The sequence below is a fragment of the Canis aureus genome, chromosome 10 (assembly GCF_053574225.1).
Source record: "Canis aureus isolate CA01 chromosome 10, VMU_Caureus_v.1.0, whole genome shotgun sequence".
Taxonomy (NCBI): domain Eukaryota; kingdom Metazoa; phylum Chordata; class Mammalia; order Carnivora; family Canidae; genus Canis; species Canis aureus.
In genome coordinates, this window is record NC_135620.1 from 49,203,799 (window position 1) to 49,220,910 (window position 17,112).

The 17,112-nt window shown below is 34.7% G+C and overlaps 1 protein-coding gene and 1 pseudogene across 3 annotated transcripts in view; one reads left to right on the forward strand and one right to left on the reverse strand.

Annotated features, from left to right (window-relative positions):
• LOC144322335 (importin subunit alpha-1 pseudogene) overlaps positions 1-17,112 on the reverse strand; it is a 283,230-nt pseudogene that overhangs the window by 235,864 nt on the left and 30,254 nt on the right. The window lies entirely within an intron of this gene.
• Positions 1-17,112, forward strand: part of LOC144322336 (uncharacterized) — an 84,880-nt gene that overhangs the window by 39,187 nt on the left and 28,581 nt on the right. For both annotated transcript variants that reach the window (XM_077912233.1, XM_077912232.1), the window contains exons 2-3: positions 5,342-5,466; positions 12,093-12,228. In XM_077912233.1, coding sequence (XP_077768359.1) covers positions 12,104-12,228 — 125 coding nt within the window. In that variant the 5' untranslated portion in view covers positions 5,342-5,466; positions 12,093-12,103. The remainder of the gene's footprint in view (positions 1-5,341; positions 5,467-12,092; positions 12,229-17,112) is intronic.

The following is a 17,112-nucleotide window of genomic DNA, read 5'->3' on the forward strand; positions in this document are numbered from 1 at the left end:
TAAAAACTGAAGATAAATCTTTGTGACCTAAGGCTAGTTCTTAGAATTGAATGCAGAAGCACAATCCCTAAAAAGAAAAAGTTGACAAATGGAGCCACATCAAAATTTAAAACTTTGGGGTGCTTAGATGGCTCAGACAACTCATCCAACTCTTGATATCAGCTCAGGTCTTGATCTCAGAATTGTGACTTCAAGCCCTGCATTCGGCTATTAAACTCTGCCCTTGGTAACAGCCTTATGAGGAAGATATAAGAAAAAGGAAAAAAAAAAAGACTACTCAGTCATATTTTTAAAGCACACATTTGACAAATGATGTATACGTAGAATATCTAAATTAGTAAACTTAGTGCAGAAAAAAAAAACACACCCAAAACTTACAATGAGAAAATGGACAAGATATGTGTACAGACATTCTACTGAGGTGAATATATGTATATATAGTGCCCATAAAATATGCTTAATATTATTAGCCATTAAGGAAATTTCAGTTAAGACCAAAATTAAATATCAATACATCCTATCAAAAACACTCAAGTGAAAGTAAATTGAACTAATGCTAACCACTGGTAAAAATGTGGGGGAAAATGAATCATTCATGCATTGCTTCAAGAAATGTTAAACAACAACAAAAAAAGAAACGTTAAATGATCCAGTAATTCTAAAATACACTTGGCGATTTTCTAAAAATCTAAGCATGCACTTTCTATATGATCCAGCAATTGTAATGTTTGGTGTTAATTTCTATTGAGAACTTATGTCCATACAAAATCTGTATACACATGTTTATAGCAGCTTTGGTCACTTGCAACAGTCACAAACTGGTACCTCTAATATGTGGATGGTCAAACAGGTAGTATATCTCTTTCATGGAATATGACTTATTAAAGACACTATTGATATACATAACATATTAGATAGATCCAGTCTAAAAATTATTTTGAGCATAAAAAGTCAATCTTTAATGGTGACATGCTATATGATTCTACTTATCAGCATTCTTGAAATGACAAAATTAGAAAGATGAACACAAATTCATTGTTGCCAGGAACTGAGATGGTAATAGACACAGGTGGCTGTGACTATAAAAGAGTAACATATGGGGTCCCCTGTGATGAAACTGTTCTACATCTTGACTCACATAGTCATCATATGAATGTAAACATTTGATAAAATAGCAAACAACTAAACACACATACATGCACAAAGTTGGTGCATGTAAAACTGGTGGACTTGAATGAGGTCAAAGGTTTTTTAACGTCAATATCCTTGTTGTGATTTATAGTTTAATTAAGAAAGACATTTACATCTTGGGAAAATTGGATGAAGAATATAGGGACCTCTCTGTGTTATATACTATGTGTGAATCTATAATATCCCAAAATAGAAACCTAGAGAAAGAGAAATAAAAGTTATAGAAACAAAATAGTTTATTTAGGGATCATAAGAAAATGAAGGAAATAGTATTCTTTCATATTTTTCTTATTATAAAATCTATTTTTTAAAAGTTATATATTTCCTTAAGTGCATAGACACACATTTAACTTTTTTTAAAATTTATACCACTGAAGGCTAGACTGTTGAAAGCATTGTCCTATGAAGTTATTTTATCTGGAAAAAAAGTATATTTTTTGTATAATTTGATCCTATTTTCTAGAGGTGTTCTATTTGAATCATACTATTTCAAACTAAAAATAATATCTTTATTAGTACCTAACATCCTGACTTTTTAGTGCTCAAATTGGAAGACTTGAAAATGAAAGTTTTATTTGAATTCTTTAAATGTACCAGTTTGCACCAGCATGAAACAGCTTTCTAAGAATTTCCATTCAACCAATCAGGATATTTAGTGCAATCTCTATCAGGATTCCAATGGCATTTTTAACAGAAGTAGAAAAATAATCCTAAAATTCATATGGAACCATTGAAGACCCTAAAAAGCTCTTCTCGCTTTCCTGAGAGAGCGAGCAAAACTGGAGACATCAAAAGTCCTGATTTTAAACTATATTAATGATCTTTTATTATTAAAATAGTATCATACCAACACAAAAATGGACACATAGACCAATGGAACACAATTAAGAACTCAGAAATAAACCTATACATATATGGTCAACTAATATTTGGCAAGGTAGCCAAAAATACTCAATGGAAAAAAAAATGTTCTCTTCAACAAATAGTGCTGCGAAAATGGGCATTTATATGTTAAAAGAAAATAGGGGTACCAGGTGGCTCAGGTCATGATCCCAGGGTCCTGGGATGGAGTCCCACATCAGGTTCCCTGCAAGGAGCCTGCTTCTCTCTCTTCCTATGTCTTTGCCCCTCTCTGTCTCTCATGAATAAATAAATAAAAAATTTTTAAAATAAAATGAAATGAAGCTAGACCCCTATCTCTCACCATCACAAAAATTAAATAAGAGATATTTGCCCCCTCCATGTTCATGGAAGCATTATTTACCATAGCCAAGATATAGAAACAACATAAGTGTCCATTAATAGATGAGTGGAAAATGCAGTGTGTTTACACACACACACACACACACAGAGGCACACACATACAATGGAATACTATTCAGCCATAAAAATGGGAATCCTGCCATTTGTGACAATATGGATTCATTTTGAGGGCATTATGCTAAGCAAAATAAGACCAAAAAAGACAAATAACTACATCACTTCACTTTAGGTGTAGAAGTTAGCAAAACCAAATATAGAAAAAGGGATCAGATTTGTGGTTGGGAAGGGGAAGGCAAGTGGAAGAGGATAGAGAACTTTGGAAGAGGATAGAGAACTTTGGTAAAAGTGGTCAAAAGGTACAAACTTCCAGTTTTAAGATGAATTAGTACAGGGCATGTAATGTACATGATGGCTATAGTTAACACTGCTATATGGTATATGTGAAAGTTGTTAAGATAATAGATCCCAAAAGTTCTTTTTCTTTATACTGATGGTGTCTGCAGAAGATAATGATATGGTATATTGATAATCCTGAAAACTTGGTTTTCTAGCCAAATGCAAAAATCTATTCTATCTCAAATACATCTTAAAGTCATGACTTCAAAATATCTTCACTCTGTGTTTCTACCCAAGCTGGAAACTCTGAAGTATAATTGTTATTATAATACTCTGTCATTGAAATTTTTATTCCAAAGCATAGGAGATGGAGAAATTTTTTCCTCTTTTCCACCCTTTCTCCAACACTAAGGATTCCAGAGGCTTCTTTAAAAGATAAAACCATGATGTTGTACTTTATAAATTGTGTAGCATCTGACAGTTACAGGATAGCTTCTTTTAGGGTAATAAAAGCTTGAACACATGATAAGTACTCTGTATTCTACAACAATAAGTCAAATTGATCTGAATTCAACCTCTTTTGTGTCAGAGAAGAATTTATCCTCTTCCATATCCTCTTATGGTCATTTCTAACCTTTCAACTTAATGTTTATTTCTTATGTACTTTCTACATGCCAGACATTGTGTTAGGCACATAAGCAACTATTATAAATAGAAAAATCTGGTTCCCAATCTCAAACTATTTAGAAACTACCAAGGAAGTAAAACCCTGCACAAATATTTACAGTAAAGTACGGTAAATATTGTAAGAAAAGACCTCTTGCTCTTATGCTGATTACTCTTCAGGCTTATGCCAATCCTCAATCTCAAATTCATTATTTATTAATAAATATCATATTGAATCAGTATGGTAAAGACAACCCAGTGATAATCCACATAATCTCTTGCAAAATTCTGTTTCCTGGGGGGAAAAAAGAAAAACTATAATAATATTAAATTTTTAGCTTAATGATATATCTTTTGATAGTTCCTTTTCTGATCTTTGTGGAAAATCAAATTTAAGGTCACAGAAACATAGTCTGTTTATTCTAAATGGTTAATCAATAATCTATCAATCTTCTAAAGAAATGTAGAACCTACACTTTCTTTTCCTTATAGCATTCCTTAGATTAGTTTCCTGGATAAACTGGTAGGGCAAACTTCAGGCTCCTTTTTTTTTTTTTTTTTTTTTTTTTTTAATTGCACATTCACATGTTAATTTCTAGGAATATATGTTTTTGGATTCTTGTTATTAGTAAAGCAGATAATAGTGATCAACAGATATAAGTGAGATAGATATGATGGAACTATTATGCATATATTATTTAGTCCTTCTCTATTATTTTTCTTTATTGTTTAATCTTTATAATAACATCCACAAGTCTTTATATTTTCCTGTTCCTTATGATAAACCTTAGGCTATATTACTTAGGTTAAAGTACAATAAATACATCAACAAATTACCAAAATAAGTTAATAAGAATATTTCTAACATAGAAAGTTACTCTTTTAACAAATAACAAAACTGGGATTAAAAATAGAGTTCTCTTTGATATAAAAATCTTGGTATACTAAATGGCACCAACCCCTTTCTAGTTACATGAAATAAAGATGTATGCTTTGAAATTTGAAAATTCTAAATACAGCTAATCAAACCTTTTCTGGTGAAGTTTTATAATAATTTCAATTATATGTTTGCTTTGAGAGTTGAATTCAAATACTAGTTATAACTTTATATCAGCTACTTCACATTCCTTCTTAACACAAAGGTAAGTAAAGGATTGCCAATTGGGGCAGAGTGACTTGTACAAGAACAGAATTCATTTGATAAATTTGGAACTAACACAAAAACCAATTTAGCAAGAGAAGAGTAAATTGGGAGGTAAATTTTTCTCTTTTTTGTGAATAAAGTGATTTTTGGCAACCCTATTAACCTAATTATATTCCAGACAGGACTTTGAGAGCAGTAAATAATTTGGGAGACATAATTCTTTTGTACTTTAATTCTAAATAATTTACTCATTCATTCATTTTTTTTTTCAGTGTAGGAGGTTAGGAGTCATTTTTACTAAGTTCTCATTATAACAAGCATTCACTCAGCTCACCTCAACCTGAATGTTTACAAATTAAACAACCTGCTGATATATTCCAGTATTTCTACCTAATTTCCTTTATGATACTTAATGCTATTCCAACAACGTGACTGCTTTGTAAATTCTTGGTCTCTGACTAAACAAATGTTCTAGCATATCATCCTGAAAACTCAGATTCCCATGTCACAATTCATATGATTCATTCACTTAAGTACTTATTGGTCACTTTATATCTAATGTGATGGGATAGAGTCTACAGATGCATTTATGCCCCTTGCTTCAATGTTACATTTGCTAAAAATTGAGGTAAAATATTGTCTTCCTGGTTTGCACATACTCTATCTCCTAGACTATAGCAAATTTGACATGGTGAAGATAAAGTTTAATAAATGGAGGCATGAATGAACATTTCTTTCCAGGGTTAAAACCTGTGAACCAGAGATGTCACCACTTTCTTAATGTACAAGATACTCCTTAATGCACTGGCAGGGTTACCTGTGATCTCAGAAAATTCCAAATCTCCCAAGGTCTCCTAATCCTGTCTGTAAGTAACTGTTTTAGGTAGTTTGTAGAATTTTTTCATATTGAAAACAATCTTAGAATATCTGAGCATTCAGAGGTAGAGAGCTTCATATGGATTTTGGAAGTTAAAAGTGTAAAAGAAAAAAAAAAAGATTATCTACCAGGTGTCCATGGCTCCAGCAGGAATTAGAAGTGGCCCTATGGGGAAGGAGGAACTGATGGATTAGGCTCATCTGAAATTACTTGTGGCTGTAAAAGATGCTGCTCTAATAATCAGGATGTTAGCCCCAGTGTTTGGAGATGTTCCAGTTCCGAAATTACTTCTGCCTACCTACTTTCCTCCCTGAAGTTTCAATGGAATTATTTTCTCTGCCTTTTCTGGAAAGAAAATAAAAAAGCCAATAAAGCCACATCCAGTTAAAGCAACACTACCATAATCATATAAATTTACTGAAATCTTAAGAATAAACTGACTATACATTTCCTTGTCAAAAGATTTAATTATGTGCTCTAAATATGTCTTTACTTATATAATTAGAAACAGACATATTCCAACCAATATAAAGTACACATGGGAATTTGTCATTTTGTAAAATGTTCTGTTTACAATATAATTTTGTGAAATATAATCAGCAGACAACACAATTTTAGCTTTTCCTTCAGATAATAAGCTAATAATCCTCACAGTTTTAACGTGTTTAACTATTAACTCATGACTGAAATCTAGATTGACATGTCCTTTAGTTACCAGTGCCTTAAAAAAAATATCATTGATACTAAGTGACAAAATTGTTATAGTCTAAAGGTGAATTAACAAATTTTAAGCATTGTTGAAACATAGTAAGTTAATTTTATTCCTTGATATGAAAAGAAACCCAGACTTGAAAGAGAGCTTTGATTTGCCCTAGCCTATTCTTCTGAAGAATTGAGAACTTTAATAGTTGAATTATAGAAACAGTAGAAAAAAGATTAGTTGCTAAGGAATATAATTTTTCTTTTACATTTTGTGTTATCAATTTACAAAGTGGAAACCTACTGCAGTTTAGCAATTAAAATTGTGTTTATTGTGTATTATTTTTATTAATCTCCTGTTATGACATCAATAAAACCATGGCAAGATTAATATCACAAAACTTTGCAAAAAGCAGTTTTTTCTCATGTTAACATAAATGTGGCCATCTAGAAATAGATGTGCTATTCTTATTCTTACAATGCTTGCTATTCTGAAAAATTTATTTCTTGCTACTAAACTTCTCAGCAATGTGACAAGTGCACTTTATAAATCATAAATTATAGAATAATTTGGGAAACACTGCAACAGTCCTGCCTGAAGATCATTTGAAGGAAGTTAAGAAAAGTCATAGCTACAGAAGAGTGGCTTTGGACCACTGCCTGTCACTATTGGGTTAATGATATCTTTTCTCTGGTATATTGTTTGGTTGCATCCTAGGTTGAAAATTTTGTTCCCAATGCAGAAGACTCCATAGCATTATGTCTTTATTATTCTTTTGCATGTAGAACGTGAAATAGGGAGTTTTTTCACCTAACAATATCTATTCTTCCATTTGCTCAGCATACCTGAATTATTTCTGAGCCAGAATTTCTGTGTCTTCAATTCATCTGTCTGTGAATATGCTGACTAATCCTGAACATCCATTGTTTTAAAATATCCAATAGATATTAGAGAGTTTAATACATGGGGTGTTAATATGTACCTTAATATCTAAAGCCGTCATTTTTGGATATGGGAATTAAAACTCTTACTAAAAGGATTTGACCATATTCAGAGCTAGATAGAGTCTGTCAAAGGACATTGAGCAAATCTCTCAGATTATTAAAGTAAAATAAATTTCATCAAAATGGTGATTGTGGGAGATGAAGACATGTCTACATTATAGCAGAAGATCAAAACACATTAGATTTCCATTATATGTTAATAGTGCAGATATATTTACACTGCATAAAATAAAATATACCACTAGTAATAGCTTGTTCACTTATTTATTCAAGAATACAGCCTATTTTACTAAGTGAAGTTTGGAGATACAAATAAATATAATGTAACATACTGGTCACAGTTCACCTGGTATGAATCTTAAGCATACCTACTACAGATAGTAGTGGTTTAAGCATGTGCAAACCACTTCTCCGATGCTCAGGAGGGAGTTGAACTCTTCCAAGATCACCTCTCCCAAGGTCTGAAATATTACAATTAGAAACTAATCTTCATTTATTTAAAATACACACTTTAGACACAAGGGGACAATTTTATGCATATATATGTACACACTTAGGGAAATTAGTAATGTGAAGTGAATGGAAAAGATTTGGGATGAGCTTTAAAGTATAATATAAATGTAGGGCAAAATGAAGATAGAATGGAAGAGGAAGACAGAAAGAAATATAAATAAACATATTTAATTAGCACTATATTATGAATTTAAAAGAAGGAAAGCAATTTCATTAACCTCTTATTTGTTTTATTGGAATTTGGTCAGTGCATATTGTAACTAAAGCCCACACAAGGTCAAATAATGTTGCTTATGGTCTCTAGAGTTTAGGCAGTTTTAATTGCACACTGGAAAACAAGTATGTTTATACTTTGCAGTGTGAGTAGTGTTTAAATAGAGGGGAAGGAAACATCTGGGGTATCATAAGATAAGAAGCATAACTACAAAATTAATCAACTGCCATTTTTAATTATTATAAGGTTGAATGACTTTCTAAGAGCAGAGGATCTGCACTTATTTGGACATTGGCATTAAAATGTTTGAGGTACATTACAGCATTACTCTGACACTAACATTTTGCCTTATTAACAATATATTATAATTGTGAAGCAATCCTGAGAAAGAAATAACATCCAGAGGCCAGTCTGTATACCTCCCTTGCTTCTACCAGTTAAAATTTCATTCTACATGTAGCAACTAAATGTTAAAGAGAACAGGTTTTTCCTTATTTTTATATGATATATGGTATATTAATTATAATTATGCTCCCCCACCTAGAACATTCTCGTTGAACCTTTTATTTCTGGGCTTTTTCTCCCCAGACCTCTTTGCTTGTTCAAATTTTATATATTATTCAGGATCCAGCATAAGCATTATCTCTTCTAAAAACATTCCCAAATCCCTAGGCTGGCTTTAGTTCTCCTTATGTTTGTTAAATGTTCTCTCATGTTTACCACTTCAACTGCATGTAGTCTACTATAATGATTATCTGTTACCTCTTCTTTCTCCTCCATTGGGCCAACCTGGAGTGACCATGAATCCTTCACTTATATTCAAGTACATGCATTGAAACTCTTAAACATCTCATGAATATTTGATTGAAATCATGGGATACAATGACTCCCCCCCCCCCAAAGTCTCACTGAGAAAATACAGTGGAAAGATAAAATTTAAATAAATATATAGCATACCAATAATTAGGAAAGCTAAGTTGACCAGTTACTTTGAAGAATTGTGGAAATCAAAGAGCCCTTTTGTACAAATCAACAGCAAAATTAAATATAGCCATTTTTATCAGCAAGCTATAGCAGAAGGGCTACTGATGAAACAAATGTTGATCTAAGCAAGATATTTCCAGCCATTATCTAAAGTGTGCTGTATGCTCTCCTAAATGGTAACTCACTGAGCTGATCTGCCTTCCATACAAAAACAGCTCTATTTATAGTTTGGTCATAGGTTAAGAATAGCTAGTAATAAAAAAAAAAAAGAAAAAAAATATAAGACCTTTATGCAAAAATTTTTAAAATGGCATATGGTATCTCTAGAAAGTATGATAAAGCTACAAGAAAAGCAAGATGATATTTTTGTCTTCTTTAGTCTATCCTAATGATATATATGGCTCACAGACTGAAGCACATCCTACCACCCCTATCATGCCCAGAACTTTTGATTCCTAGCTACATTTCCTGCCAGAGGTAAAGTGCTAGCTGTAAGGAAACCCATTTGTTTCTAATACTGATAATTTACTAATTGTAATCAATCATTATTATTTATGTGAATGGACAATGAATTATCACTAAATACGTGAAAAAATGGAGAGGGAAAGCAGAAATAACAAGTCAAACAAATAAACCAACTTTTAGAAAATAAATTAGGATAAATTGGTTACATCTAGTTTAAATAATCAGAAATTCCAGAAGAGTTTACATCTATAAAACAAAAATAGGCTTCTCTGAATAAGAGTTGTTTTTCCTTTCCATATCTATTAACATCACTAGATCTTGCCACTTTTTCTATGCCTACAACAGTGCCTAACAATGCATGTACTAAGTTTTTCTGCCCATTTGTGCTTCTAAATTCAAGGTAGTTGAATAAGAAATACCATCCTATGTTCTTCAACTGATAAAAAATGGCAAAATCTAAGAATATTCAATAAAGTAACCCAGTCATTAAAAATTAAGCACCTATTTATTGTAGGTTACATACTTTTCTAGGTTCTAAGAATGCATCAGTATAGGAAAAAAATATTTCCTTCAGGGAACTTACACTGTAGTGAGAGAAAAACTAAAATTATCAAATGGTGATAAGTTCAAAGAAAAAAAATAAGGTAGGTAATGGGAATAGAGTAAGGTGGTGTATTCAGATTGCATTGTTGGGGGAAGATGTTTCTGATAAAATCGTATTTAGCAATGACTTGAAAACAAATAAGTTATGTATCATGAATGAATAAAGAGGTTTCTAGGCAGAAAGAACAGCCAATGTAAAGATTGTAACAAAAATCACAGTTTTGTCATGTCCAAAGAATAAGGAGCTTAGTGAGCAATGGGAAGTGAAATAAGAGCTGAATCATAGAGGCCACCAGGGAAAAATTGTGTAGTACCTCCTAGCTACTGCCTTTGAGAATCCATTGTAGTAAGACAAGAGGAGAAGCAAGAATAGTCAGAAGGTCACATAATAATCCTTTTGAAACCTGGTGCTCAGATTTTGGAAATATTATAAAAGAAAGGTTCGCAGAATTGGGCATAGTGTGTGAAAGAAAGCACTTAAGAATTAATGTTATTTGTCATTCTTTGGTGTACATACTTAGCCCCACACTTTATTGAAACTGCCTTGGATGAAAGTAGGGCAATGAGACAAGAACAAGGAAATGACAATAAGGATAGCTAACATTTATTTAACATGCACTTAGTGCCAGAAAATTTCCAAGTGCTTCTTATGAATCATATCATTAGATATTCACCTTAATTCTCTGAGATAGATACTTAAACCAGGTTTCAGATAAAGCAACTTAATCTTATATGGTACATCCCAAGCCCTAAGAGAGTGCAACCTAGTAGTTTGTGGAGGAAAGATGACATCAGACTACTTGACTTCAGGTCCTAAACTCTTAAATAAAATTGTATCAAGGGACTACCCATCTTGTCATAAAATGCTACTGATTAGGCACTTTACAAAGACACTCCTGCTTAACCATCATTAAGTCATTAAGTAAATAGTGAACCACTACTTAATGAGAATATTAAATTTGTCAACAATCAAAGAGACTTCAAGCATTAATGATAACATTTTTGGTTTAAAGCAGTAGGGAGGATATTAATTGAATTGTTAAGGAGAAGAGGGAGGCTTCATATTCAGAAGTTTCAGGAAGTGCTGGCATAATTTGCTTTCTTGATTGCAAGAATTCTTATAGTTTCATGAATATGGTTATAGTCCAAAAGGAGTTTATAATCCAAAAGTCTAAAGAACTTTAGATACTAACCACATCATTACATTTTAAGTATTTTCTGTTACGTATACTGTAAGAATAATGACTGTTCCTGGCAATGAGTAAATGAAATTCCTTAGGAATTTTGATAACTCCTGGAAGAGAATTTATAGATATGGATGGCTTCAAGATTCTTAAGATTTCAACCACATCATTCTCCTTGGGAAAGAAAAAGAGTTCAAGTTGACAAACAGTGGAAAGGGAAAAGAATCTTGCTATAATCCCTACCATCTGTAGCAAGTATACAACATAATCAAATGTACCATATTGACTTCCTCTATGAGATAAAATTCGGGCATTTTCACTGACTCGACATTCTTTTTTTTTTTTTTAAAGATTTTATTTATTTATTTATTCATGATAGTCACAGAGAGAGAGAGAGAGAGAGACACAGGCAGAGGGAGAAGCAGGCTCCATGCACCGGGAGCCCGATGTGGGATTCGATCCCGGGTCTCCAGGATCGCGCCCTGGGCCAAAGGCAGGCGCCAAACCGCTGCGCCACCCAGGGATCCCTGACTCGACATTCTTATTAGTCAGCAAGTAGGTCACTCAATTACAAATATCTATCTTTATTGTTTGCATAAACTCAAATATTCCTTGAAGAGTATCTCAAGCCCTGAAAGATAAGTCAATTATTTGTGGAAATAATTTGAGATGCTGATATCTTTACAAACAGCCATTTTAATTCTATAAGTCACAACAGACAAAAACACATTCATAAAAAATATTGTGATTGGTATCTATGTTTATGAGTTAGTAAGAATTCTACAGGCTGGCAAATGAGATCTAAGATTCTTCAGCTACTAAAACAAGATGCTTATTTATATCTACCACTAACTGATGTTAGAGACAGCTATAAAATGTATCAGGCTTTGCTTCTTACTTGCTGTATGACATTACACAGATGACATAATAATAGTGCTTACCTGATAGGGCTTGTTGTGATGATAATTAATGGTGAAGAAGAAGGAGGGAGAAGAGAAACAGGAGGAGAAAGAAAAGAAGGAGAGGGAGGAGAAGAGGAGGAGAACAAGAAGGGCAGCAACAGCTTAGAAGACTCCATGACAGAGTAAGTGGTAGGAGTCCTATTTAAATTTTGAAAATCAGGTTCCCAGGGTCACTAACAGAGGAAGTGTGCCCAGGAGACAGTGAGCCACAGACTGTGGGCCAAGCTCAGTAAAGGGCTGGAGCATGCCTGGCCGGGCCTCCAGAGAAGCTCAGGTGGTGGCTCCAGGCAGAGGGTGCTGCACACTTCTGCCTTTGGGATCTGCGGCTCTGGGAGTGTGATTCCAGCAGTGCAGGCCCCAGATCCCAAGGCACTGGCGGACACAGCCCCTGATCTTGTGCTACCCCCGGGAGAAAGCAAGGCAGGGAGGGCAAAGGACAGCAAGGACTCTCCTGCTGCTGGGCACCCCCAAATTGTGCAGATCAGCGCCCCCTGCACCCGGGAGCACCTAGGCCCCTGCAGACTGGGAGACGTCAGTAGTTACTGTGGGAGCTGACTCCAGGGATGGGGAGTTGGCTGCTGCAACTGTTGTTCCTCCTGGTGTCACCTTGTGCATGGAACAGTGCAGGGCTGCCAGGGAACAGGGGCCTCATAGGACAAACAGCTCCCACTGAGACATGTACCTGGCGGGGGGCAGGGAAGCTCCCCCAGGTGCACACACCTGAGAATCAGCACAGCAGGTCCCTACCCCAGAACACCAGCTGGAAGGACAGGAGAAGAGCAAGTTCTTGGCTGAGCAGTGCTGGAAAACTCCAGGGGAATTCGAGGGATTTACAATATATAGAACCAGAGGATACCCCTCTTTGTTTTTGGTTGTTTTTTCTTTTCTTTTTTTTTCCCTTCCTTTTTTTAGTACAACTTGTTTTTAGCCTATCTGCACTGAGCAAAATGACTAGAAAGAAGAACTCACCACAAACTCAGAAAGAATCAGAAATAGTACTCTCTACCACAGAGTTACAGAATTTGGATTACAATTTGATGTCAGAAAGCCAATCTAGAAGCACAATTATAAAGCTACTGGTGGCTCTGGAAAAAAGCATAAAGGATTCAAGAGACTTCATGAATGCAGAATTTAGATCTAATCAGGCTGAAATTAAAAATCAATTAAATGAGATGCAATCCAAACTGGAGGTCCTAACAATTAGGGTTAGTGAAGTAGAAGAAAGAGTGATATAGAAGATAAATTGAACAAAAGACGATAAGGAAAGGGTAAGGGAAATAAATGACAGCCTCAGAAGGAAAAATCTACATTTAATTGAGGTTCCAGAGGGCGCTGAAAGGGACAGAGGACCAGAAAGTGTATTTGAACAAATCATAGCTAAGAACTGAGCCTTAACTTGGGGACAGAAACGGGCATTCAGATCCAGGAGATAGAGAGATCCCCCCCACCAAAAAAAAAAAAAAAAAAACAAAAACAATAAAAACCATTCAACATCTCAACATCTAATAGTGAAACTTGCAAATTCCAAAGATAAAGAAAAATCCCTTAAGTAGCAAGAGACAAGAGATCCATAACATATATGGGGAGAAATATTAGATTAACAGCAGACCTCTCCATAGAGACCTGGGAGGCCAGAAGGAGCTGGCAGGATATATTCAGGGTCCTAAATGAGAACATGCAGCCAAGTATACTTTATCCAGCAAGGCTCTCATTCAGAATAGAAGGAGAGATAAAGAGCTTCCAAGATAGGCAGAAACTGAAAGAATATGTGACCTCCAAACCAGCTCTGCAAGAAATATTAAGGGGGACTCTGTAAAAGAAAGAGGACGCCCAAAGAAATAAGCCACAAAAACAGGGACTGAATAGGTATTATGATGACATTAACTTCATATCTTTCAATAGAAACTCTGAATGTGAATTGGCTTAATGATCCCATAAAAAAATGCAGGGTTGCAGACTGGATAAAAAAGCAAGACCCATCTATTTGCTGTCTACAAGAGACTCATTTAAGACCTAAAGACACCTCCAGCCTGAAAATGAAATATTGGAGAACCATTTATCATTCGAATGGTCCCCAAAAAAGCAGGGGTAGCAATCATATCAGATAAATTAAAGTTTATCTCAAAGACTGTAGTGAGAGATTAAGAGACACTATATCATACTTAAAAGATCTATCCAACAAGAGGACCTAACAATCTTGAATATTTATGTCCCTAATGTGGGACCTGCCAAGTATATCAATCAATAACCAAAGTAATACATACTTAGATAATAATACATTTATACTGGGAGACTTCAACAGGGCGCTTTCTGCAAATGACATATTTTCTAAGCACAACATCTCCAGAGAAACAAGAGCTTTTTTTTTAAAGATTGATTGATTGATTGATTGATTGATTGATTGATTTATGATAGACACAGAGAGGGAGAGAGAGAGAGAGAGAGAGAGGCAGAGACACAGGAAGAGGAAGAAGCAGGCTCCATGCCAGGAGCGTGATGTGGAACTCAATCCCGGGACTCCAGGATCATGCCCCAGGCCAAAGGCAGGCACCAAACCACTGAGCCACCCAGGGATCCACGAAACAAGAGCTTTAAATGATATACTGGACCAGATGGATTTCACAGATACTTACAGAACTTTACATCCAAACACAACTGAATACACATTCTTCTCAAGTTCACATGGAACTTTCCCCAGAATAAACCACATACTGAGTCACAAATCAGATCTTAACCGATACCAAAAGATTGGGATTGTCTCCTGTATATTTTCAGACCATAATGCTTTGAAACTAGAACTCGATCAAAAGAAGAAATTTGGAAGAAATTCAAACATGTGGACATTTAAGAGCATCCTGCTAGATGATGAAAGGGTCAACCAGGAAATTAAGAATTTAAAAGATTCAATGGAAACTAATGAGAATGAAGATACAACCATTCAAAATCTTTGGGATACAGCAAAAGTAGTACTGAGTGGGAAAGACATCACAATACAAGCATCCCTAAAAAAACTGGAAAAAGCTCAAATACACAAGCTAACCTTGAACCTAAAGGAACTGTAGAAAGAACAGCAAATAAAACACCCCAAGAAGAGAGTTAATAAAGTTTTGAGCAGAACTCAATGAAATAGAGACCAGAATAACTGTAGAACAAATCAACAAAACCAGGAGTTGGTTCTTTGAAAGAATTAATAAGATAGATAAAACATTAGCCAGCCTTATTAAAAGAGAAAAGACTAATTAATAAAATCACGAATGAAAAAAGTGAGATCACAACAAATACCAAGGAAATACAAACGATTTTAAAAGCATTTTAGGAGCAGGTATATGCCAATAAATTAGGCAATGTCGAAGATATGGATGCGTTTCTAGAGAACCACAAACTAACAAAACTGGAACAGGAAGAAATAGAAAACCTGAACAGGCTAATAAACAGGGTAGAAATTGAAGCAGTCATCAAAAAACCTTCCAAGACAAAAAAGTCCAGGGCCAGATGGCTTCCCAGGGGAATTCTAACAAACATTTAAAGAAGAAACAATACCTATTTCTACTAAAGTTATTCTGAAAGATAGAAAGGGATGGAATACTTCCAAACTTGTTTTATGAGGCCATCATCATCTTAATTCCAAAACCAGACAAAAACTCACGAAAAAGGAGAATTATAGACCAATATCCCTGATGAACCCAGTTGCAAAAATTCTCAACAAGATACTAGCCAATAGGATACAGTAAGAAGATTATTCACCATGACCAAGTGGGATTTATCCCCAGGATGCAAGACTGGTTCAACATTCATAAAGCAAACAACATGATAGATCATATCAACAAGAGACAAAACAAGAATCATAAGATCCTCTCAATACATGCAGAGAAAGCATTTGACAAAATACAGCATCCATTCCTGATCAAAACTCTTCAGAGTGTAGGGATAGAGGGAACATCCCTAAGCATCTTAAAAGCCATCTATGAAAAGCCAACAGCAAATATCATTCTCAATGCAGAAACACTGAGAGCCTTTGTCGTAAGATCAGGAACAGGACAGGGATGTCCACTCTCACCACTGCAATCCAACATAGTACTAGAAGTCCTAGCCTCAGCAATCAGACAACACAAAGGAATAAAAGGCATTCAAATTGGCAAAGAAGAAGTCAAACTCTCCCTCTTTGCAGATGACATGATACTGTACTTAGAAAACCCAAAAGACACCACCCCAAGATTGCTAGAACTCATACAGCAATTCAGCAATGTGGCAGGATACAAAATCAATGCCCAGAAATCAGTGGCATTTCTATACACTAACAATGAGACTGAAGAAAGAGAAATTAAGGAGTCAATCCCATTTACAATTGCACCCAAAAGCATAAGATACCTAGGAATTAACCTAACCAAAGAGGTAAAGGATCTATACCCTAAAAACTACAGAACACTTATGAAAGAAATTGAGGAAGACACAAAGAGATGGAAAAATATTCCATGTTCATGGACTGTAAGAATTGATATTGTGAAAATGTCAAAGCTAGCCAGGGCAATTTAAACACTTAATGCATTTCTATTAAAATACCATGGACTTTCTTCAGAGAGTTGGAACAAATAAACTTAAGATTTGTGTGGAGTCAGAAAAGACCCTGAATAGCCAGGGGAATATTGAAAAAAAAAAAAAAAAACAGAAGCAGGGGCATCACAATGCCAGATTTCAGGTTGTACTACAAAAATGTGATCATCAAGACAGTGTGGTACTGGCACAAAAACAGACACATAGATCAATGGAACAGAATAAAGATTCCAGAAATGGGCCAACTGTATGGTCAACTAATATTCAACAAAGCAGGAAAGACTACCCACTGGAAAAAGGACAGTCTCTTCAATATATGGTGCTGGGATAATTGGACAGCCATGTGCAGAAGAATGAAACTAGACCATTCTATTACACCATACACAAAGGATAAACTCAAAATGGATGAAAGATCTAATTGTGACACAAGAATCTATCAAAATCCTAGAGGAGAA